The 24,984-nt window shown below is 43.4% G+C and overlaps 1 protein-coding gene across 4 annotated transcripts in view; it reads left to right on the forward strand.

Annotated features, from left to right (window-relative positions):
• Positions 1 to 24,984, forward strand: part of LOC123519610 (gonadotropin-releasing hormone II receptor-like) — a 75,581-nt gene that overhangs the window by 14,251 nt on the left and 36,346 nt on the right. For all 4 annotated transcript variants that reach the window (XM_045281035.1, XM_045281034.1, XM_045281036.1 and 1 more), the window contains exon 2: positions 22,216 to 23,458. In XM_045281035.1, the coding sequence (XP_045136970.1) occupies positions 22,742 to 23,458 (717 nt within the window). In that variant the 5' untranslated portion in view covers positions 22,216 to 22,741. The remainder of the gene's footprint in view (positions 1 to 22,215; positions 23,459 to 24,984) is intronic.

Genomic DNA, 24,984 nt, shown 5'->3' on the forward strand with positions numbered 1-24,984 from the left:
GGGAGAGAGGGAGGGAAGGAGGGAAGGAAGGAGGAAAGGAAGGAAGCAATGTAAAAGCAAACACAAACATTTCTCACCATTGAAATTTGGAGCATTTGACAGGACATGCATATTTCTCTCTCTCTCTCTCTCTCTCTCTCTGGTACCACGGGGGAAGGGCACGGCGGGGGCGTCATTGCAGCCACTAAGGAGAGAGAGAGAGAGAGAGAGAGAGAGAGAGAGAGAGAGAGAGAGAGAGAGAGAGAGAGAGAGAGAGAGAGAGAGAGAGAGAGAGAAAATGATACGCACTATTTATTTATCTCTTCATCCTTACACACACACACACACACACACACACACACACACACACACACAACAACAACAACAACAACAACAACAACAACAACAAACAAGGAAAAATTTTTAAACTTTCTATTTATGATTCAATTTAATGCTTCGAATCTGCAACTGAAAAAAAATATACAAAAAAAAAATCTATGAAATAAACCTGTAATTGACCTATTTATCCTCCTCCTCCTCCTCCTCCTCCTCCTCCTCCTCCTCCTCCTCCTCCTCCTCACAATCGCTCCATTAGGAAAAGACTCGGAACCCTCAAAGCTGGTTCATTGGTTCGCTGGTTCGAGTCACTTCAGGAATTTTGCGGATTTTCACTTTTCAACGCACTGCAATATCTCTGAGGCGGCTTTCCTTGCAGTAATTGCCGGCGAGAGTGGCCGATGATACTAAGGACGTAAAAATCAGTAGGGCAAGGAAAAGTTGTCGTACTGTCTACTATATATTTCCCCGTGTGTGTGTGTGTGTGTGTGTGTGTGTGTGTGTTACAGGAATGATGGAGGGGAAGTTGCAAGAAAATATGGGATGGAAAGAGTAAACGGATGAAGGAGAAGGAAGATAAAGGAGGAGGAGGAGGAAGAGGAGGAGGAAGATAAAGGAGGAGAACGAGGAAAATAAAGGATGAGGCTCCTCCCACCCACCACTCCCTCCAGCTTTCGCTGGCATGGAAAATAGCTTGAAAAGTACCATGCAGTATGGAAAAACTGACATGGAATTTTCACAGGAAAGGATGAAAGGAGATTCTATTATTCACCCTACGGTGAACTCTACATATCTATCTATAAGAAAGTTAATATAGTATCATGTTTAATTATTCAGACAAGAAGAGAGCTTGTTGGGGTTATTCTTTAAATATTTATCAATTTTGTTTTTGAATGATGCAATGGAAGTACTGTTTACTATTTCTGAAGGAAGCTTATTCCAAATGTTAACTATTCTATTAAAGAAAAAGTGCTTTGCCTCGTGGGTTTTAAAGCGTTTTGGTGTAATTTTAAATCCATTATTCCTTGTTATGGTGGAATGATCAATAGTAAAATATTTATTGACATCAAGGTTGTTGTATCCCTGAAAAATTTTGAAAACTTCGATTAGGTCTCCTCTTATCCTGCGCTTTGTTAAGCTGAATAAATTTAATGCTTCCAGTCGTTCCTCATACGGCTTGTTTCTCAATCTCGGAATCATCTTGGTCACTCTACGCTGGATCCTTTCCAGTTTTTCAATGTCTTTTCTGTAATATGGTGACCAGAACTGCACACAGTATTCAAGCTGAGGACGCACCAATGAGTTATATAAAGTAAGGATAACTTTTTCTGATTTAAATTCAAAGGTTCTTCCAATGAACCCAACTAATTTATTTGCATTCTTTACTGCTTCTGTGCAGTGTTTGCTCGGCTTGAGATCTTTAGACACCACAACACCAAGATCTTTTTCATTCTCAGCACTTGCCAGAGGTACATTACTCATTACGTATTTTGCTTGTACATTGTTACTTCCAATGTGTAGGACTTTACACTTTTCTATATTGAATTTCATTTGCCATTTTTCTGCCCAGCGTGTCAGTTTATTTAAGTCACACTGTAGTTCTTGCCATTGTGACGTTGATGTAACTTTGCTCATTATTTTGGTGTCGTCCGCGAATTTGCTTATTTTACAAGGAGGAGGAGGAGGAGGAGGAGAAGGACGAGGACGAGGAGGAAAAGGAGATGGACAAAAACCTAATGATTTATGGGATATTTACGAGAAAGTGGTAAAGTTGAGAAAATGACGCAGAAAGGATATAAAGAATGGATACAATGACATAACACACATTGAGGTGGATACTTTAGTAGACAGACACAGACAGACAGACAGACAGACAGACAGACAGACAGACAGACAGAGGAGAGAGAGAGAGAGAGAGAGAGAGAGAGAGAGAGAGAGAGAGAGAGAGAGAGAGAGAGAGAGAGAGAGAGAGACTTTTCCTTCCTTTTTAAATACTATTGTTTCTAAGACTGGAATCTTTGGGTGAACAAAGTCAATCTCTCTCTCTCTCTCTCTCTCTCTCTCTCTCTCTCTCTCTCTCTCTAATCTTGCCATCAAAATAGACACCCAATCATCGACTGAACCCAAACATGGCGACACAACATGGCCGATAGGATGACTAAGAGAGAGAGAGAGAGAGAGAGAGAGAGAGAGAGAGAGAGAGAGAGAGAGAGAGAGAGAGAGAGAGAGAGAGAGAGAGAGAGAGAGAGAGAGAGAGAGAAGAGAAAGAAAGAAAGAAAGAAAGAAAGAAAGAAAGAAAGAAAGAAAGAAAGAAAGAAAGAAAGAGAGAGAAACGACAGGAAGAATGAGAAAAGAAAGGCAGGAAAAACAAGAACCAGAAAAAAGCAAAACAACAACAACAACCATAAAAACAACATCAACCACAACAACAACAACAACAAAAACCTGGGCGACCTTACTGATCAGCAGGGCAACACTAAATAGCCGAATCAATAAGGGAAGTGGTAACCTCTGCGTGGCGTGGCGTTCCTCAGGGCAAATTGTACTTATCTCACCTGTCACAAGCACCTGAGGACCTCATTACGACAAGGAAGGAGAAAAAGGTGCCAGGAAAAAGGGAGAGTGTGATATGAAAATACACGAAGGTAGAATGTAGGTCAGAAAAGTGTGTGTGTGTGTGTGTGTGTGTGTGTGTGTGTGTGTGTGTGTGTGTGTGTGTGTGTGTGTGTGTGTGTGTGTGTGTGTGTGTGTGTGTGTGTGTGTGTCAGTGTGATATGACTTCTGTACAATTCATTAGCATATTTTTCTATCATCGTTGGAGAGAGAGAGAGAGAGAGAGAGAGAGAGAGAGAGAGAGAGAGAGAGAGAGAGAGAGAGAGAGAGAGAGAAAATAACCATTAATAAAGGACAAGGGAGTAGATAGAGAGAAGGAAGGTGGATGCCCTGATGCCAGCACGTCCCTCCCGCAGGCTGACCTTGGCTCGGCTGGACTATCACCTCCTAAACCACGAAAAATACTCACCGCAGACCACAAGCCATCCCGTTAAAAGGCGACACAGCGAAGATTAATGGCACTGTAGCTTGTCTCTCCTTGTCACCTTGTCGCTCCTGTTCTTGCTTTTGATGTTGTTATTGTAATTGTTGTTGTTGTTAGTGTTTCTTTGATATTTTTGTTGTAATTACTTCCAGCCTCAGTAATAATTTGATCGTAACTGCTACTGCTGCTGTTACTATTGCTACTGCTACTGCTGCTACTACTGCTACTACTACTACTACTACTAGAAAAATAAAAAAAAAGGAGAAAAAATAGAAGAAGAAGAAGAAGAAGAAGAAGAAGAAGAAGAAGAAGAAGAAGAAGTAGTAGTAGTAGTAGTAGTAGTAGTAGTAGTAGTAGTAGTAGTAAAAGCAGCAGTATAAGAAGAAAAAGAAAACATAAGAAAAAAAGAAGAAAAAGAAAAAGAAGTGAAGCAACAACAACAACAACAACAACAACAACCACCACCACCTCCACCACCCCCACCACCACCACCACCACCAGCACTACACACAAGCTGAAATAAGAGCATAAGAGAGCAGCAGGAAGCTTTTATCTAATTCCCAAAGGAGGCATTCCGTGCCCTGCCTTCTACCACTCAGTCAGTACCTGGCACCTGAGACAACACGGAAGGAAGGATACACTCTTAAAAACTTACAAGTCTCAAGAGTAAATAGTACACAGAGCAGCCTTTGAAGTGAAGAGGACACGTTAAGGCCTATGCAGATAAGCCTATTTCCTTCTACTCTATTTTTTTTTTTCCCTGGAGTGGATAAGTAAAGGAGGTTTGTGATCAAGTTGCTATTATTCAAAAACGCTTCACTGTCTCCATCGCCATGACTGTTTTCAAAGGCCATGGAGATAATTAGCCGGGTGCGTTTCTCCAGTTAACCTCTTCAGTACTGGGACGCATTTTTATCTTGAGTTTTTCAGTACTGGGACGCATTTTTATCTTGAGTTTTTCAGTACTGGGACGCATTTTTATCTTGAGATTTTCAGTACTGGGACGCATTTTTATCTTGAGATTTTCAGTACTGGGACGCATTTTTATCTTGAGTTTTTCAGTACTGGGACGCATTTTATCTTGAGATTTTCAGTACTGGGACGCATTTTATCTTGAGATTTTCAGTACTGGGACGCATTTTTATCTAGAGTTTTCAGTACTGGGACGCATTTTTATCTTGAGTTTTTCAGTACTGGGACGCATTTTTATCTTGAGTTTTTCAGTACTGGGACGCATTTTTTATTTTCTTGAGTTTTTCAGTACTGGGACGCATTTTATCCAGAGTTTTCAGTACTCTTGAGAGTTTTCAGTACTGGGATGCATTTTTATCTTGAGTTTTTCAGTACTGGGACGCATTTTTATCTTGAGATTTTCAGTACTGGGACGCATTTTTATCTATAGTTTCTCAGTACTGAGTTTTTATTGTGATTAAAATGCTTTATTGACATTAGGAAGGGTCTATCGAGGTCAGACGATTAATGGCCACAGAGTTAACTATTTTAATCCCCACATAAGTTTGTGAAGCTGTATAAAACCACCAAATCGTAACATGAGACACGTCCTGGTACTGAAGGGGTTAACACTGTAGAAGTACTTTATCTTACACTAAATACATAAAAAACACTAAAAAATCCGTGTAAAGTCAACTGGATGCTTATGAAACAGTAAAGGTTCATTGTAGAAGTGTTTCAGATGGTTCACAGTATAGCTCAGTGTAGAAATCGAAGTCAGGCAATGTAATGTAGCGGGCTCTTGTTTGTGTAGCGGAGGAGAAGCAGTATTGGTAGTGGTAGTAATGGTAGTAAAAAGTGGTCATAGAGATGGTAGTAACAGGAGAAGCAGTGTCAGTTATCACGATATGCACCATCAGCGACACCACCACTACCACAAACACCAATATCTCCATCACACACACACACACACACACACACACACACACACACACACACACACACACACGAGGCAAGATATCTCATCATTACGGCACCACAGACCACAGCCACTCCTCGGCGGCGTGAAGACTGGCCGCGGGGGATGGAAAGACGAGTAGTGTAGCACAGACAGACACAGACAGACACAGACAGACAAAACGATAAAAAAAAACTCACTCAAACACTCGATTCTCATCTCTTGCCAACACCTGAGGTCTCAACTTCACGCCTTGAAAAACACTCTATTCCTGGTAGTAGTAGTAGTAGTAGTAGTAGTAGTAGTAGTAGTAGTAGTAGTAGTAGTAGTAGTAGTAGTAGTAGTAGTAATAGTAGTAGGAGTAGTAGTAGTAGAAGCAAGAAATCCACACTAAATAAAAATACAACCACTACCACCACAACCACCACCACCACAACAACATCAATAACAACAACAACTACACTAATAACACATAATGACCATAACACGTGCCAACAGCGTCCCATTAGCTACACGCGCACACACACACACACACACACACACACACACACACACACACACACACACACACACAGGGAAGCCCAGCCATTAGTAGAGAATTAACAGGCTCCGCTCTTCATCAGTGTCTATATCATGTCATTATGAGCCCTGCCTTCCCCCTCCCCCCATACTCCTCCCTCCCTTTCATGCATCTCTCTCCTTTCCTCCCTCTTACTCCTTTACTCTCTCTCTCTCTCTCTCTCTCTCTCTCTCTCTCTCTCTCTCTCTCTCTCTCTCTCTCTCTCTCCTTCCAGTTTTCGTTTTCCTACTCGTATTTCCCGTTCTCTTCTCCTTCCTTTTTTTTTCTCTTGTTTCCTAATCCTTCTTCAGTTTTTCCATTTCCTTCCTCATTCCCTTTTCGTGCTTTTCATTCATTTCCTTTACTCCTTTCCTTTTTTTCCTTCCTATCCTCCTTATTTTGCATTCTTAACTGTCTCCTCTTCTTTTCTTTTCCTTTTCCATTCTTCCCTTCATTCCATACTTATCCAACCTTTCAATCTTGACTCTCTCCCTTTTTTTCCGCGTGTATCTTTCTATCTGGTTTGACAGAGCTATCTATCTAATGGCTGGAAGTAATACGGTGGTCGGGCGAAGGGAAGGAGTGTAGTAGGCTAAACGTCATATCACCACTGGCTTAGAATTGACAAGAAATGAAGGAGTTTAGCGGTCTCTCTCTCTCTCTCTCTCTCTCTCTCTCTCTCTCTCTCTCTCTCTCTCTCTCTCTCTCTCTCTCTCTCTCTCTCTCTCTGTAGCGTGACAAGTGTGTAATTTAATCATAGTCTTGTATATCATCCTGTCCGTGTCACTGTCTGCCTTACACACACACACACACACACACACACACACACACACACACACACACACACACACACACACACACGTCTCCTTTCACGTGTAGGTGCTGTTCACCTAGCAGTGAGTAGGTACGGGATGTAAATCGAGGAGTTGTGACCTTGTTGTCCCGGTGTGTGGTGTGTGCCTGGTCTCAGGCCTATCCGAAGATCGGAAATAATGAGCTCTGAACTCGTTCCGTAGGGTAACGTCTGGCTGTCTCGTCAGAGACTGCAGCAGATCAAACAGTGAATTACACACACACACACACACACACACACACACACACACACACACACACACACACACACACACAGACAGACAGACGACCAACTCTTCTCGAAGTTAACAGATCACGCAGGGACGCCACAGAACGCCTGGCTTCTGATCTTCCTAAGATTTCTGATTGGTGCAGAGAAAACTTAGTAGTGTTCAAAGCCTCAAAGACTCAATTCCTCCATCTATCAACTCGACACAACCTTCCAGAGAACTTCGCATGTTTGGGGATTTCCACTCACACAGTTTTAATAGATAAGGTGGAATCAAAAGCTTTTCGTCTCATCAACTGCCTGCTTCTGTATTTTCATCTTCCTGCGACTTGACTTCTTAAGAGGGAGATTTGAAGACATTTCTCCCAGACTTTTGGCTAACTCTATTAACCTTTTAGGAAACTGACAATCAAGTGGGTTTTTTGTCATATTTTTTGTTGCCCTTGGCCGGCTTCCCCTCTTCCATAAAAAAAAAAAAAAAAAACACACACACATACACTTTTCCCCCTGAGTGGATGTGAATACCTCCACAATGATGAACACGCTCGCACGCACCCACCCACACACAACAACGCCCACGGGATACCAGCAGCGCGGTGAGCAATGTCTGTACTAAGTGGTCACTGGAGCGGTGTTATTCTTCCAGCGGGAATGAAAAACCGTCACAATGTCCCTGACTTGTCTGTTATGGCTGTTTGTTGCCTCTATTACTTGCTCTATGGGCTTGTGTTGACAACGGGGTATAGGAAAGAGGGTGGAGTGTGGTGTTGGGGTGTTGGGGAGTTTAAAAGTGTCCAGGGGGTGGCAGGGCAGGCAAGTAGGGAGCTAAAAGTTAGGTGTCGATAAAGCATGGGGGAAGGGGAAGAGGGGGCGGAAAAGGGTGTTGATGGGTGATTTTTACTAATGAAACTGGAAAAAAAAAGGGATAAAAACAATGATACGTTTTCATGAAAGGCTAAAAAGTTTAATTGTTTTCTACGCAAGCTTACCCTCGAGGCACGGAAAGCTGCATGAAGGATACGTACAGTAACTGCTATTACTATTATCATGGTTTGAATATCCTTGTGTGTGTGTGTGTGTGTGTGTGTGTGTGTGTGTGTGTGTGTGTGTGTGTGTGTGTGTGTGTGAGACAGTGTGTGTGTGTGTGTGTGTGTGTGTGTGTGTGTGTGTGTGTGTGTGTGTGTGTGTTCACCTTCTGAGCAGCGAATGTAGCAATGAACGTGATGAGACAGCGAATTGTATTGTGTGTATAAACTTTCTTCTTCCATTTAATTTCCTTAATGTAAAGGTGAGGGTGACGTTAATCAATTACAGAACTAACATACAACCAACAAACACATACCTGCATACCCACACACTCACAAACACACACATCCACACTTACAAAAACACCCACATACCTACACATCCACACACCCCACACAGTCACAAACACACATATTAAACACACACACACACACACACACACACACACACACACACACACACACACACACACACACACACACAAACACAAACATATCTACAAAACCACCCACAAACACACACATCCACACACTCAGAAACACCCACAAACCTACAAAAAAACACACAAAACACCCCAAAACCCACACTGCACCGAAGACAACCACACACCTAACAAAACACACACACAAACACCTAAATACCCACACAATACCGCAAACACCGAGATACTCACACTAATGCAATAAGTCAAGCACTAAAACAGGCAAACAGGTAAGACAGGTGAAACAGGTGGCCTCGTCTCCAGTAAATGTAGCATAGGGAGCCACATCTGTGACACCATGCATTAAGACCACGAGAAAGGCGCTTGAATTACGCACCCTTGACTAGTGAGCGGAATGAGTGGGAGGAAGGGAGGCTGGTGGTGGGAGAGGGAGGGATGAGCAGTTGGATATGTAAATGAAGCTTCCAGTGAATTATCGGTAGGAGGAAGAGAAGAGGCGGGGTGTATCGGGTGTGCTCTTGGGCTTAATTTTGTTTAAAGCTGAGGATTTTAATGGTGATGGTGATAAATGTTAGTCGTGGTGATGATTCTATTGTTGCTGTTGTGGTTGGTATTACTGTTTTTATGATGGTATTGGTTAAAAGGGTTATAGCTGTAATAGTGATAGTGGCGATAGTAATAGTAGAAGTAGTGGCAGTGGTAGTAGTGGTGGTGGTGGTGTTAGTGGTGGTGATGATTCATTGTTGCTGTTGTGGTTGGTATTACTGTTTATGATGATAGTGATGTAATAGTAGTAGGATTTGTTAAAAGGATAGTAGTTGTAATAGCGGCAGTGGCGATAGTAATAGTAGTAGAAGTAGTGGTAGTAGTGGTGGTGGTGGTGGTGGTGGTGGTAGAGATGATGGTGACCGTTTATTACACATTTCATGAATATATTTGAGCCACACAGGAATGTACTGCTTAATGAACTTCAATATATCCACCCTTTATTAGACAGACGTGTGTGTGTGTGTGTGTGTGTGTGTGTGTGTGTGTGTGTGTGTGTGTGTGTGTGTGTGTGTGTGTGTGTGTGTGTGTGTGTGTGTGTGTGTGTGTGTGTGTGTGTGCGAGCGCGCGTGTGAGAGAGAGTGAGTGCTCGCTCGGCCAATTAGATTCCTATTGCCACTTAATTTCTGGATAAAAGTTAATCGAAAAACAATGAAAAACAAATACACATGAAACACGAAACACAACCGATGGCAAAATTAGTAATAAAACCCACACATCAATTATTCCCACATATAAAACTAGAGATATAAAAACTAAATAACCCTAAAAATAAAAATAAAAACTCTGTCCCACACTGAAATACCCTCAACCACCTAACCCTTTTCCCAACACACACACGGCAATTCCCAAAGCACTCTGGCAGTAAAGATGAGGAGCCTGTAATCGGCCAGTGACCCGTAATACCCTCAGGAGCTGCCTCGATGCACCCATTTCTCCCTCCCCTTCACTTGGATACGCGTCCTGATTGTGGCTCTCAGCTGGCCGGGAAAAGACAAGGAAGCAAGAACTATATTGGGGTATACTGAATAGGAAGACTTAAAGGTGGAGGAGATATACACTGCGGGTTTGAGGGTAAAGGAATGGAAAGTCTACCTGATGTTAACCTCTTCAGAACCAGGACACGTTTTCATACTCACTCTGCTTACTGTTTGGTGATTTCATACAGCTTCAGAAACTCATGTGGAGAGTCAAAATAGTAAAGACTGTGGCCATTAATCTTCTAACCTCCATAAATCCTTCCTAATGTTAATAAAATCGCTTAATCGTACATAAATCTAAAGGTAAAAATGCGCCCCAAGAGTGAAGGGTATAAAGTATTGTTGGGAAGTGAATGGGAGACCACATCGAGGGTTTAAAGAGTGATGGAAGAGGGGATATTCTATTAATTGTAGGGAAGACTCAAAGACAGCAGAGGAAAGTAAACTGTTGATTTGAGAATAAGAGAAGGAAAAATCTATTTACTATCAATCTCTTCAGTACCAGGGCACGTTTCCATATTCATTCTGCTTACTATTTGGTGACTTTATACAACTTCAGAATCTCATGTGGGAGATTGAAATATAGAAGACTTTTGCCATTAATCTTCTGACCTCCATAGACCCTTCCTAATATTAATAAAATCGTCTAATCGTACATAAACCTCAAGGTAGAAATGCGTCCCAGTACTGAAATGGCTAAAGGGAATATTGAGAAGTGATTTAAGGAACAATATAAGGAGTATTTTAGCAATTATGGTAAGATATGGAGGGGAAGGAATTTCGTTAAAGATACAAAGGAAGTCGCAAAAGAAGGAGCGAGGTATGAAAACAGCTGAAGGAGAAAGTTTGGTAAATTATGGAAGGTTGAGATATAGAGGTCGAAAAAAGACACTGACGGTCTCAAGACTATTAGCAGAAGGAAGTTGTGTTTTGGAAAGTACTGAAAAGAAAAAATTCAATATAGTGTATAAAAAGTACATGAAGTTTGAGGACTAATGAGAAAGGTAGCATTTTCAGAAATATTGAAAGAAAACATGTGAGAAGCAGAGGATAAAGAAATCACTAGGAGTTTGAAAAATGAAAAAGAAGAGAAGCAAGTTTCGACGAGTGAAGGGAAATGCTGAGAACTACAGAGAGAGAGAGAGAGAGAGAGAGAGAGAGAGAGAGAGAGAGAGAGAGAGAGAGAGAGAGAGAGAAAACACACACACACACACACACACACACACTTCATGAAGGTTTACGTGCGTGCGTGTCGGCGGCAAAGGAGCGGCAGGATTAGTGAGTTGTGTGTGTGTGTGTGTGTGTGTGTGTGTGTGTGTGTGTGTGTGTGTGTGTGTGTGTGTGTGTGTGTGTGTGTGTGTGTGTGTGTGTGTGTGTGTTACGTGTGAGTTGCGAGTTAAAAATGTAGATGTGTACGTACTTTACACGTGAGACAGGAGGAGGAGAGGGGAGCGGCATGGCAGGCAGCTGTGACAATAAATTCCACGTGTATTATGACCAGCCTGACCTTGCTCCGCTACTCGCAAGGTCACCGCTGGGTCGATATTTCACTGGTGTTGGGTTTTGTCTCTTTCTGGCAACAGTGAGTGGGTTTGTTAAGGCTGAACACTGCGCCGGCCATCATGACAGGACGTGACTTGCTGCTGTAGGGTAATTGTGTAACTCTCTCTCTCTCTCTCTCTCTCACTCTCTCCATTACAGTATTTATAAACAAATCTCTAACTTTATACTTACAACTGTATACACCAATCTCCTCCTTCTCCTCCTCCTCCTCCTCCTCCTCCTCCTCCTCCTCCTCCTCCTCCTCCTCCTCCTCCTCCTCCTCCTTCAACTACTCGCCCGTTCTATTTCCATCGCTCCCTCCTCGACAAACCAGAGTCTATTTTCCACATTAATTGCCGCTGTAAGCCATGCACTTCTTCACCTAAGTCACGCCACTGAGTCACGCTTGTTGGGAAAGAAGGCGCGAGGGAATTAGTGAAGGAAAAGCTCAGATCGTACAAGCTGCAAATGAAGCGTGTGTGTGTGTGTGTGTGTGTGTGTGTGTGTGTGTGTGTGTGTGTGTGTGTGTGTGTGTGTGTGTGTGTGTGTGTGTGTGTGTGTGTGTGTGTGTGTGTGTGTGTGTGTGTGTGTGTGTGTGTGTGTGTGTGTGTGTGTGTGCGGTCAAGTTGTGATTAATGAAAGGCGAACTTCAATTAGCAGAGAGAGAGAGAGAGAGAGAGAGAGAGAGAGAGAGAGAGAGAGAGAGAGAGAGAGAGAGAGAGAGAGAGAGAGAGAGAGAGAGAGAGAGAGAGAGAGAGAGAGAGAGAGAGAGATAATAAAAACTTTCGTAATTGAATGACTGACTGACTGACTGACTGACTAACTGACTGACTGACTGACTGACTGACTGATTAACTGGCAGATTGACTAAAACACAAACTCACCCACTTTTCGGCGAGAGGAATGAGTCTGCTGAGTCGAGGCTGAGTCACGTGCCGGGAGTGCTGTTGTCTCCTCATGAACCATTCCCATACATGTACAGTCAAGAGGCAAAACCAAGTCAACACGGGCGCAAATCCTGCCAAAGCTCAGTTAAAAGGCTTCACGTTTATCCTCTTTGCACTTACGAAACTTACGAAACTTACGAAACAACTTTAAGTCCATCTGTGGCTTAAAACTGAAGATGAAGAAACACCACTGAGTATATTGAAAGTGTTATACATTACAAAAAGTTCACCTCCATCCAAGGAACACAAAGGAAGACAGAGGAAGAACAAACAGCTCCAGCTTCAACGTGACATAAAGACGAGGAGGCGACGTAGAGGCAGCGCAGGTACCGAACAGCAAACCAATTAGTACTTTATGAATTAGTGACATGGTACACTTTTTAAGGTGGAGAAAGAGCCGTAAAGTAAAGAGAAAGGTGAGGAGCAACAACACGTGACCACACCATCTCGTGCAGGGCGTTTTATTTGATATGTAAACACTTGTCAGGCCAAAAGGGCGACCACGGAGACAAGAAACACGGCGTGGCAGAACCCTTGGCTTACAGGCCCATAAACACTCCTGAGGGACGCCAAAACACGCGCTGGGAGACTGTGTAAATACGACCTCCTGACGTATTAATGGCTCTCATCTCTGCGTGACGGGGAAAAGGCATCCTTGAGGGGCCGGAAGAAAGGACAGGTTAAAATTGACCTGTTTAAACCCTACATAATCACTAGCGGTATACGTAAACGCACTTGGTGACGTAATAAACTTAAGTACGTAAGATTAGAGTGAAGCTACTATGAACTACTCTTTATAATGAAGAGGTAGGGAGAGTCAAAGGAGAGGAGAGAGGATACCGAGATCTCTTCAGTCTCTGCTTCAGTCTCTGTCTCTTTACTCTCCCTTCTTTTCTGTTCCTCACGTACCCTCACCCTCCATGAAGTGCCGTGGCCTGGGAAAGGTATCTACAGTCTCACTCGAGGCCCTCTCTCTCTCTCCTACTCTCATTCTCTCCCACCCGCTTTCACTTGCTCATATTGGTTTCTAAAGAGCACAGTGGACGAACATACACTCACACACACACACACACACACACACACACACACACACACACACACACACACACACACACACACACACACAATTTTAAAACGAGACTTTGGGCGAAAACCAATTCAAAGGTACATGAAAGGAGTTACTGTGACACACACACACACACACACACACACACACACACACACACACACACACACACACACACACACACACACATCCAAAAGGGATATGGAATAGCGTGGGATGGACATTTTGAATTTCACATGGCTTATACTTGTCTCTCTGCCTCCCACGCACTACACACACACACACACACACACACACACACACACACACACACACACACACACACATATACACATAATGGATTACTTCAACAAAACAATCCACCCCAAGGCAAATTTACTGAACTTCTTTACTGTAAGCTCAAAAAAAAAAAAAAAAATCTCACATCGCATCATAGACACAAATAAATAAATCTCTAGGCGCCTTGAAACAAATAAAGCAGATCTTCCTTTTGAGAATATCTTTTTTTTTCTGTGTATCTCTTAGCAGTGACCAGGAACTCTATAATAATTTCTCCTGTAATTTTAACCCCTTTAGTACTGGGACACATTTTTACCTCGATATTTGCGTACCATTAGACCATTTTATTAACATTAGGAAGCGTCTATGGAGGTCAGAAGATTAATGGCCACAGTTGTCACTATTCTAATCCCCCCATTAAGTTTCTGAAGCTGCATAGTCACCAAATAGTAAGCAGAATAAATATTGAGACATGATTTTTAGGGCATTTTTAAGACAATTTGACATGTTTTGAGGGCATCTGAAGACAGTTTGGCAAAGATAACACCATATTATTGACATTAGGAACGGTCTATGGAGGGGACAAGATTAATGGCCACAGTTTTCACTATTTTAATCCCCTTAAATATTTGTGGATTTATAGTTATGTGTGTGTGTGTGTGTGTGTGTGTGTGTGTGTGTGTGTGTGTGTGTGTGTGTGTGTGTGTGTGTGTGTGTGTGTGTGTGTGTAGCTCTTCACTTGTCACTTTTCTTACTGTCATCTCAAATATACTCACTCTCTTTCTCACTCTCTCTCTCTCTCTCTCTCTCTCTCTCTCTCTCTCTCTCTCTCTCTCTCTCTCTCTCAAGTATACTCTCTCTCTCTCTCTCTCTCTCTCTCTCTCTCTCTCTCTCTCTCTCTCTCTCTCTCTCTCTCTCTCTCTCTCTCTCTCTCTCTCTCTCTCTCTCTCTCTCTCTCTCTCTCTCTCTCTCTCTCTCTCTCTCTCTCTCTCTCTCTCTCTCTCTCTCTCTCTCTTTAGGTACAAAATAACAAAGAAAATAATCGATTTTCCCATGAGGCTTAAGAAGAATGAGAGAGAGAGAGAGAGAGAGAGAGAGAGAGAGAGAGAGAGAGAGAGAGAGAGAGAGAGAGAGGTGACATCCTGCCTCCCTCCTCTCATTACCTGCGGTGAGAGGCAGGCCAGGTGGCGCCTCTAGTGTCTGGTGACTGTACGACCTGCCCTCAGGTGTAAAGACTGTCAACGCTCTCTCTCTCTCTCTCTCTCTCTCTCTCTCTCTCTCTCTCTCTCTCTCTCTCTCTCTCTCTCTCATATATGCACAAAATTATTCTTGATTCTCTTATTTCAGTTCTCTCTCTCTCTCTCTCTCTCTCTCTCTCTCTCTCTCTCTCTCTCTCTCTCTCTCTCTCTCTCTCTCTCTCTCTCTCTCTCTCTCATATATGCACAAAATTATTCTTGATTCTCTTATTTCAGTCTCTCTCTCTCTCTCTCTCTCTCTCTCTCTCTCTCTCTCTCTCTCTCTCTCTCTCTCTCTCTCTCTCTCTCATATTGTCGGCTTTATTGCCAAACTCGCACCTTCCTCCCTCTCTTTTTTTTCTCCTCTACTCAATTTCGGAGCAGTCTCGCAAGTCACCTGAACACTGACTAAGTTATTTTCAGGCCAAGTAATACACCTTCCTACCCAATACGTGCGATTTCTCCTTCTTCCCCGCCCTGCTCGCGATCTCACACTGATTCGAGGCGGGATGGTAAAAGATATGAACATTCTGATGGAGCAGGGGACGTGAATGTGATGGTGCAGGATGCGTCTTGTGATGGCGAAGGGGACGTGTTGTGATAGTGCAGGGTGTGTGCTGAGGGTTGTGAGTTGTGGCACTGGTATGTTCTCTTCCTCACTCGTTGTGTTGTGTGTCAGTGCCATTGTTGTAAGGAAGTGCAGGGAATAGAATGAAATTAAAGTAGTGTAGAGGAAATAAGGAGATAGAGAAAATTTGAGAGAGAATGAGTGTAAGAACTAAGAGAAGATAGAGAACTAAGAGAAGATAGAGAAAATATGAGAAAGAAAGAATGAGTGTAAGAATTAAAAAGAAGAAAAGGAGGTACAGGGAATAAGATGAAATGAAAATAGTGAACAGGAGGTGGAGAAAATTAGAAAAAAAAAGAGCAAAACCAAAAAAAAAGAAATGCAAAAACCAAAAAGAAAGCGATAAAAAAAATAAGAACGAAACTAACAAAATTTACCAAAATGAATAATGCAACTGTGTGTGTGTGTGTGTGTGTGTGTGTGTGTGTGTGTGTGTGTGTGTGTGTGTGTGTGTGTGTGTGTGTGTGTGTGTGTGTGTGTGTAAGTACGTATGTATGTACGATGTATGTATGTATGTATATATGTCTGAATGGATCTGGTACACACATGGATAACATCTTTTCTTGACAATAAACTGAAAATAAGAAAATAGGAAAAAAAAGGGAAGTGAAATGAAAGACGGAAAACGAAGCTCAGGAAAAGAAGGGAGGAGGAGGAGGAGGAGGAGGAGGAGGAGGAGGAGGAGGAGGAGGAGGAAAACGAGAAGGAGGAGGAAGTGGTAATGAAATATGTTAGTCAGGTGACGACTTGAAACAATATAACTTTATCAGGTGATGAGAATGTCACACTTTTTTTTCCACCACCATCACCACCAACACCACCACCACCACCACAACCACAACCACCACCACCACAACCACCATCACCACTCCCGCCACCACCGCCACCACAATATAAGGCCACAAGGCAAGATAGGTGAGGAAATCCTGATAATGATCTCCAACTCTCAAGGAACTGAAAAATGAGAGAGAGAGAGAGAGAGAGAGAGAGAGAGAGAGAGAGAGAGAGAGAGAGAGAGAGAGAGAGAGAGAAATTGATGAAAAATTGATGACAACTCTCTCTCTCTCTCTCTCTCTCTCTCTCTCTCTCTCTCTCTCTCTCTCTCTCTCTCTCTCTCTCGTTTCTTTTTTATTCTTTTAAGTGAACTAGCGATACGTGACTCTCTCTCTCTCTCTCTCTCTCTCTCTCTCTCTCTCTCTCTCTCTCTCTCTCTCTCTCTGGCACACGAATGGTTCACGCGATAGGAGCTAATGGAGGAAAACTGAATGAGGGTCGCAGGGAAGCAGTTAAGGAGGAAAACAAGCCTTTTTTGTGTGTGACTCCCTGACCTACTTTCCCAGGCAGTGAAAGACGCCTATTTGTTACGGCCTGTCTCTCTCTCTCTCTCTCTCTCTCTCTCTCTCTCTCTCTCTCTCTCTCTCTCTCTCTCTCTCTCTCTCTCTCTCTCTCTCTCTCTCTCTCTCTCTCTCTCTCTGTTTTTGTATATCCATTTGCTTTTTCTTGCTTTTCCGTTTTTTTTTTTTTTTTGTCTATTCATCAGCCTATCTTTGTCTCTTTGTTTCTGTTCGTCTATTTACTTTTCCTTTACTTTTCCTTTGCTCTCTCTCTCTCTCTCTCTCTCTCTCTCTCTCTCTCTCTCTCTCTCTCTCTCTCTCGACAAACGAAAAAAAAAAAAAAACATTTGAACACTGAAACACACACACACACACACACACACACACACACACACATACAAGGAAACAAGAAACCTCCCTCACTCCACCTAATGATAATATAATGTAGCAATCAAGCGCTAAACGGCTCAAAATAAGTGCTCTAAATGGCCCACTCTTTCCCTGAGACTAGCGGGGCATTACTGAAGCACAACACTCCTCTTACCGCTACAAGGCTCCGGTTCTGCGTGCTGTTACGTGACTGAGCGGAGGGAACGTGGGAAATTGCATCGAGAACAAGAGAAAAGGGAAAAATGAAGGAAATTTGCAGGTGGGGAATAAAAATACACAATAAATCAGATTGAGGTGAAGGAAATAAGAGAAATGTTAGATATCTTGTTTTATTTCCTCTTCCTCCTTCTTCTTCATTTATGTCATTTTCCTCCTCCTCCTCCTCCTCCTCCTCCTTCTTATTCTCGTTTTCCACTTCAATTTTAAAGATGTAAAAATAAATAAATGTCAAAATAATGAGAAAATGCCAGAAATGTAATTGTGCATTGTCTCTCTTTATTATCATCATTTCTCCTCCTCCTCCTCCTCCTCCTCCTCCTTCTCTTCTTCCTCATCATCATCAAAGACCATTAAGACTTCAAGGACACATTCTTATAAGGAAAAAAAACAACAAAAAGATATCATCCAAGAAAAGCTGAGAGAGAGAGAGAGAGAGAGAGAGAGAGAGAGAGAGAGAGAGAGAGAGAGAGAGAGAGAGAGACTTGTTTTTTGGCCTCTATTTCATAATGTGAGGTAGAAAAATATATACATACATTAGGAGAGAGAGAGAGAGAGAGAGAGAGAGAGAGAGAGTGTGTGTGTGTCCCTATCAATCTCGGGAGGGTTGGTAAGCGTTAGTAAGGTTCTGTCTGTGTTTCATGAAGCGATACAATGGCAACTCGAATCCTGTTGCTTCATTCACGAGTGCCGCTCCCTTGGTTCATGCAGTGTTGCCAACATGAGTAGTCTGTTATAAATGGATCCGTCCTTTGTGTCAGTTTGTTTCGTGCTGAATGTGTAACGATACTTTGTGGAGTGTTCAGTCTTCGAGTTTAACCCCTTCAATACTGGGACACACTTTTACCTTGAAATTTGTGTGTTATAAGACTGTTTTATTGACATTAGGGAAGGTCTAGGGAGGTCAGAAGATAAATGGCACTGTCTTCACTATTTTAATCCTCCATGTGAGTTTCTGAACGTATATAGTCACCAAATAATACCCAGAATGAATACTAAGCTGGATCAGGAAGACCACAATTTTATTCTTGCCCAACACAAACATGATGCATGGGTCTGGAATGAAGCCTTTGTTTCACTGGTTTTTTTTTTTTTTTTTTTTTATAGAGGACTGGTAAACAATGCTTTGATGCAGGAATTGTTCAGCGTGAGAGAATAGAATACAGAGCTCCACTGGGAAGGTCAGCAGTTTGTTCTTCCATTACTCGAAATTGAACTCATTTCTTATTCTGTTTTTTGAGACGAATGTCACACGACGCTTTGATAGACAAATGGTCCAGCTTGTGAGAGAGAGAGAGAGAGAGAGAGAGAGAGAGAGAGAGAGAGAGAGAGAGAGAGAGAGAGAGTGTGTGTGTGTGTGTGTGTGTGTGTGTGTGTGTGTAGCGAGCCGCGTCGGGAGGATCACTAGGAAAAGGTAAAGACAGCGAAATATGATACCCTCGTAATGATACTCTTGTAGTGATGGACGAGCGCAGGGCTTGTCTACATCTCCAGGGATGATTAGAAGGCTGATCTAATAATATCCTTTGCAGCACCATTGCATATTGAGTTCATGTCAATCACTAGATTAACATTCTATTCCTGTTAGATTACTGTGGGTTCGGGTAGATGGTCTTATAACTCAGGGGGCTTTTAACGACAATCAGAGGGAACAGTGACCCCCTACCACACCGCACCGCAAAGGCTCCACCACAAAGAGAAAAGAATGCAGACCAGAGACACTTTAAAGACTTCAGAACTGGACAGATTAAAGTCTGATTCTATTCGAGGCTTTCAAAAGGTGTGAGCTTGTAAAATAATCCAAACATTTCTCTGAACCCTTTGTATTAGGAGGAAGAAAAGGAAGACACCGGATCTCAGCTATCTTATTGAGCACAGATTCATTCCCTCTCTACGATGTCAAGTGTTTGCGTGTTTGCGTTTTTCTGATAACTCTTGTCTCTCTTGTATTCGATACAGTGTTTTACTTGGAATTCGTTGCTTTGGTGCTTCATTCAAGGCTTCGTAAACAACTCTATTCATTTACTTACTGTTATTGCTGTTATTGTTATTTTCATTATTACAATTAGTACAATCACGGTCATTATTATCATTACAATTTGATTTATTAGTATTATTTTTTCCCGCGTCTGAGTCTGGTTTTTGTCTCTCTCCTGGCTTTTTTCGACCTCCGCCCCGTCACATCCTGGTCTGGTTTGTCCTAAGGCGTCTCTCTGATTGAATTTTCTCACTTCATTTACATATATCTTTTGCTGTATTTTTGATATTATGCAATCTGAAAAGTCATTATTATTTCTATTGTTTCTTTTGTTATTCTTCCTCTTATCATTATTGTTACCATCGCCATCATCACCACCAACATTCGTGACGGCTACAGGATCCAGCACGCCCCATCACGGTCACTGGTCTCAAGAAGAAGTGTTTACATGCTTCCCTTCCCGCCATCCTGCGACACTAAGAGCTCCTGGCACGGTCATTGCTCCTCCCCTGCCTTCATTTTTCTTCCCCGTGATTTCACTTTTCACGTGCCAACCTAACCTTTAATATTCTGGGAACTCTTGATAAAAACATGACCTTATTACTATTTTTACTGGTGTTGTGAAGGTAACTCCGACAGGCTGTGACCTCCGCCTCACACCTTACACCTTGCACCAACACTGACCCCACAGACGTGATGGAGAAACGCAAATTTCTACAGTGGTATTCTCACCAAGTAAAACCCAGGCTTACTTTTTCATGAGAGAGGAAGAAAAGGCCAAATAAAAGTGTCAGTCCCTTAAGACTCACCAAAAGCCCAAAAGTTGCATTGCAGTGTCTTAAATGTGTAATAAATGCCTCGTGAAATAGCAAGACAGTCTTATTTATTTATTTTTTTTTTTCAACATGAGATAACAATCGTAGCTAAATCGTCTCAGTTGTTGGAGTATTACTATAGCCTGTCTGCTGTAAAGTGACTCCTGGATTTCAAACATATTGTAACTTATTGATAACGTGATTGATTTGATGTGAATAATACTTGTTTTCTGTTGATCAACGCAATTATTACAAGGATAGGACAGCTCACGGTTTTCCTCAAGATCTGACAACCACGCATTCCCTGGGACACCATTCAAACCCAGACCTAGGAGCGACTTCAGAGCAGACAGACTATAGATCATTGTAGAAGTTTGACGGTGACACGAGCGAACCTTAGCAAATTCCCTGTCATCTCTAAATAGCAAAACGTTTACAAGACGCCCCTAGTAGCTGACTCACTCTTTATCTATAGGTATTAATCCCTTCAATATCAGGAAACATTTTTGCCTTGAGATCTGTGTACGATTAGACCATTTTATTGACATTACGAAGAATCTATGAAGGTCAGACGATTAATGGCCACAGTCCTCACTATTTTAACCCCTTCAGCACTGGGAAACATTTTTGCCTTGAGATCTGTGTACGATTGGACCATTTTATTGACATTAGGAAGGATCTAGGAAGGTTAGAAGATTAATGGCCACAGTCCTCACTATTTCAATCCCCCACATGAATTTCTGAAGCTGTGCAAAATCACGAAATAGTAACCAGAATGAATATGGAAACGCGTCATGCTACTGAAGGGATTAACCTGAGCAAAGTCCCTCTCAATTGAAGTGACTGGATTACAAGACTGGAATACTAAAACGCTCGACTAGTAAGGCTGAGTCACTAACACTCATCCTTCACCAACACTCAATACTGTCACTTCAACACAATCCCCCACGGTAACTCAACACTCGTCCAGTCTTTAGCAGCGGTGAGATGAAATAATATACACTCCCTTTTCCTACCACTTCCTCCTCGTGGCGTGTGTGGAGGTAGTCATTTGTAAGCCTGGCAGTGAATTAATATATATATATATACCTGCCCAGTGATGTAATTCATTCCACGCGACATATTACAAATTCTCTTGTGCGAAGTGGTTTAATTAAAACACACACACACACACACACACACACACACACACACACACACACAGAGAGAGAGAGAGAGAGAGAGAGAGAGAGAGAGAGAGAGAGAGAGAGAGAGAGAGAGAGAGAGAGAGAGAGAGAGAGAGAGAGAGAGAGAGAGAGAGAGAGAGAGAGAGAGAATCAATGTTAATCGCCAGGGTTTTTACATGAACCATCTCGTCTTTTCCTTTTCTTCTCACTTCTCTTTCTCTTTCTCCTCCTCCTCCTCCTCCTCCTCCTCCTCCTCCTCCTCCTCCTCCTCCTTCTAGATTGGAAGGAAAGGGTGAGACATCGGAAAAATGAAAAAAATGTCGTTCTTTTCCACTCTGTACGTTCCATAAAGATCGAAAGTGAAAGACGAGGCTCCTTTCATAATTTCTTCGCTGGTTATGAAAAAACACTTCGTATCCTCGTTTTCTGGAATATTTGTGAGATGTTTTCTTGATGAGAGAGAGAGAGAGAGAGAGAGAGAGAGAGAGAGAGAATATCAGTGAACCAATCAACCAGTGGGCTAAAAAAAAGACAGAAACTTTAACTTCAGCTACACACACACACACACACACACACACACACACACACACACACACACACACACACACACATGGGCGGTACATCTTTGGGGTTCTCGTGGCTGTAATCTGCAAAACTTTTGGTCTATCTGTCTGTACAAGTTTTCTTAATGCTCTCCCTCACAGATTTTTCCCTTTTTTTTCAGACGAGGACGAAGGAGACGCGTGGTTAAGGTGTGGTAAGAGTGAAGAGTGAACCTGCGATCCTTTAGACTGGACAAACACACGCAAGGACACACACAATGGAGACTCAACGCTGGACTCGGCCTCTGCGCTCCCCTGGCCTAAATGATCTCTTGGAATAGAAGGCAGCAGAATAACAGCAGTACCAGCAGCAGGGGAGGTGTCGCATCAGCCGGCCGACGCTCCCATTTGTCTCAATCTCCAGAGGGACGTGAAGAAAAGCGACTGCTGCTCCTCTTGACCTTCTATTCATCCCGTCGAGGAGAGCAACAAAAAACGGGGCGTCAAGGAGTGGCCGAAGAAAAATGGGAAGAAAAGGCAGGGAAGTCACAGTATCTTTGTAAGGATCAATCTTGCCTGACGGAGTGATTCATGAGGTGCTACTGACACGTTTCCTACACCACCTGACGGAGGGCCACGCCGGGCAGAGCAATGTGTTGGCAGTGCGGTGACCTCTAGCGGCAGCCAAGAGCCAAGAACCTCCAGGTGATGTCCCAGGTGTCACAGACCAGACCAGTGACCCACGCACCCACGCCTCCTCTCGGCAGCCGCGCCACCACGCCCCCAGGGATGGATCAGGCTGAGGATGTCTACGCGGACAGCTTGTGGGAGGCTAGTCCATCCCCCGTCCTGCGAGACTCCCTCCTGCAGCCGTACGTGAAGCAGGTGGTTCTGTCCGGCGCGGAGTACGTGGACCACACTCTAGAGGCGGAGATGGAGCACGGGATTCTCTGGTCCAACTCCAGCGAGGTGAACGGCAGCGCCACCTCCCCCATGCACATCCCCGAGAGCTTGACGGATATCAACATGACGCAGCTGATCGCCTACTCGCTGCTCTTCCCCATCGCCGCCGTCGGGAACCTGCTGGTGTTCGTGGCGCTGTTCAGGAACCGCCACCGTAAGTCCCGCGTCAATATGATGATCCTGCACCTCTCCCTGGCGGACATGATCGTCACCTTCGTCTTCTTGCCCACGGAGATCACCTGGCACGTCACCATAGAGTGGGTCTTCGGGAACTTCGGCTGCAAGGTGTACAAATTCCTCTCAGCGTTCGGCTTCTACATGTCCTCAATGGTGCTCGTGTGTATCAGTCTGGACCGCTACTTCGCTGTGCTGCACCCGCTCAAGGTGAACGACGCCCAACGCAGAGGGAAGATAATGCTGTTCTTCGCCTGGCTCATCTCCGCAGTCATCTCCCTCCCGCAGGTGTGTTGTGCTTACCTCTGTGTGTGTGTGTGTGTGTGTGTGTGTGTGTGTGTGTGTGTGTGTGTGTGTGTGTGTGTGTGTGTGTGTGTGTGTGTGTGTGTGTGTGTGTGTGTGTGTGTGTGTGTGTGGGTGAGTGGGTGTGTGAGTGACAGGTTAACAGACACAGGTAGGTAAGGAGACAAGAAGCACAGACATAAACAAGGGAAGTGAGTTAGTGGGAAGGATGATTGAGTTTATTTCCAGTTTGAGGGAAATTGCACTAACGAGAAACGAAATCAAATAACAGATTAGAGGAATACTACTCCCATCCCTACCTGTGTGTGTGTGTGTGTGTGTGTGTGTGTGTGTGTGTGTGTGTGTGTGTGTGTGTGTGTGTGTGTGTGTGTGTGTGTGTGTGTGTGTGTGTGTGTGTGTGTGTGTGTGTGTGTGTGTGTGTGTGTGTGTGTGTGTGTGTGTGTGTGTGTGTGTGTGTGTGTAAAGGGTACACGTGTGGAAGTAGCAAGCGGGAGGGTGAGGTGGTGAGGGCGGTGGTCCATTAAGCTCCCGCCTTAGTGCCTGGCCAAACAAACAATTTCGACTAGTGGCAAGATGATTGAAGGTCCACGTCCGTACCTGGCGCTGAGGCGAGGGGCAGGTGGCAAGTGGCAGGTGGCAGGTGGCAGATGGAGGAGGTGGAGGAGATGGAGTTAGGTCCGGTCTAAATTCCACCTACACCATTTCTTCAACACGTACAGTACTAAAGGTCAAGGCTGCTGGGTAATCCAATATACGTTAAGTGTGTGTGTGTGTGTGTGTGTGTGTGTGTGTGTGTGTGTGTGTGTGTGTGTGTGTGTGTGTGTGTGTGTGTGTGTGTGTGTGTGTGTGTGTGTGTGTGTGTTTGGTAAACAGTTCACGATACGATTATTGGAAACTTTCACCAACGATATGTGGCAGCTATCAATTTAACCCCTTCAGTACCATGACACGCTTTCATACTCATTCTGCTTACTATTTGGTGATTTTTTACAGAAACTTATGTGGGGATTAAAGTAATGAAGACTGGCTATTAATCTTCTGATCTCCATAGACCCTTCCTAATGTAAATAAAATCGTCTAATCGTAGCTAAAACTCAAGGTAGAAATGCGTCCCAGTACTGAAGAGGTTAAAGGAGTAATGACACAGCACTGTTTAGCTCATTGGGGGCCGCAGTGATACAGTGGAGCCATGCGTGCTTTGGGGTCCGAGGGGTCTCCAAGCGTACGAGTTCAAATCCTGTCCACAGTCCGAGTGTAGGTTGGGCTTCCTAATGGATGGGCTTTGAGATAGGAGATACCACAAAAAGTATCCCCTTTACCCCATAAATTGCAGTGAACAGCCAACATGGAATAAATAAAAAAGAACAAAAGACAATACCTCGACACAGTACATCTTAAACCATTCCTCTAAACAAACAAAAATCTACCAGTACGGTTTGGCAATCTATAAAGTGATGATATAGTAAAGTTAGCATCGACACCCATTCCTAAGCCACACCTCGCCGTCTTTC

This window comes from Portunus trituberculatus, chromosome 45, assembly GCF_017591435.1.
Source record: "Portunus trituberculatus isolate SZX2019 chromosome 45, ASM1759143v1, whole genome shotgun sequence".
NCBI classification, from domain to species: domain Eukaryota; kingdom Metazoa; phylum Arthropoda; class Malacostraca; order Decapoda; family Portunidae; genus Portunus; species Portunus trituberculatus.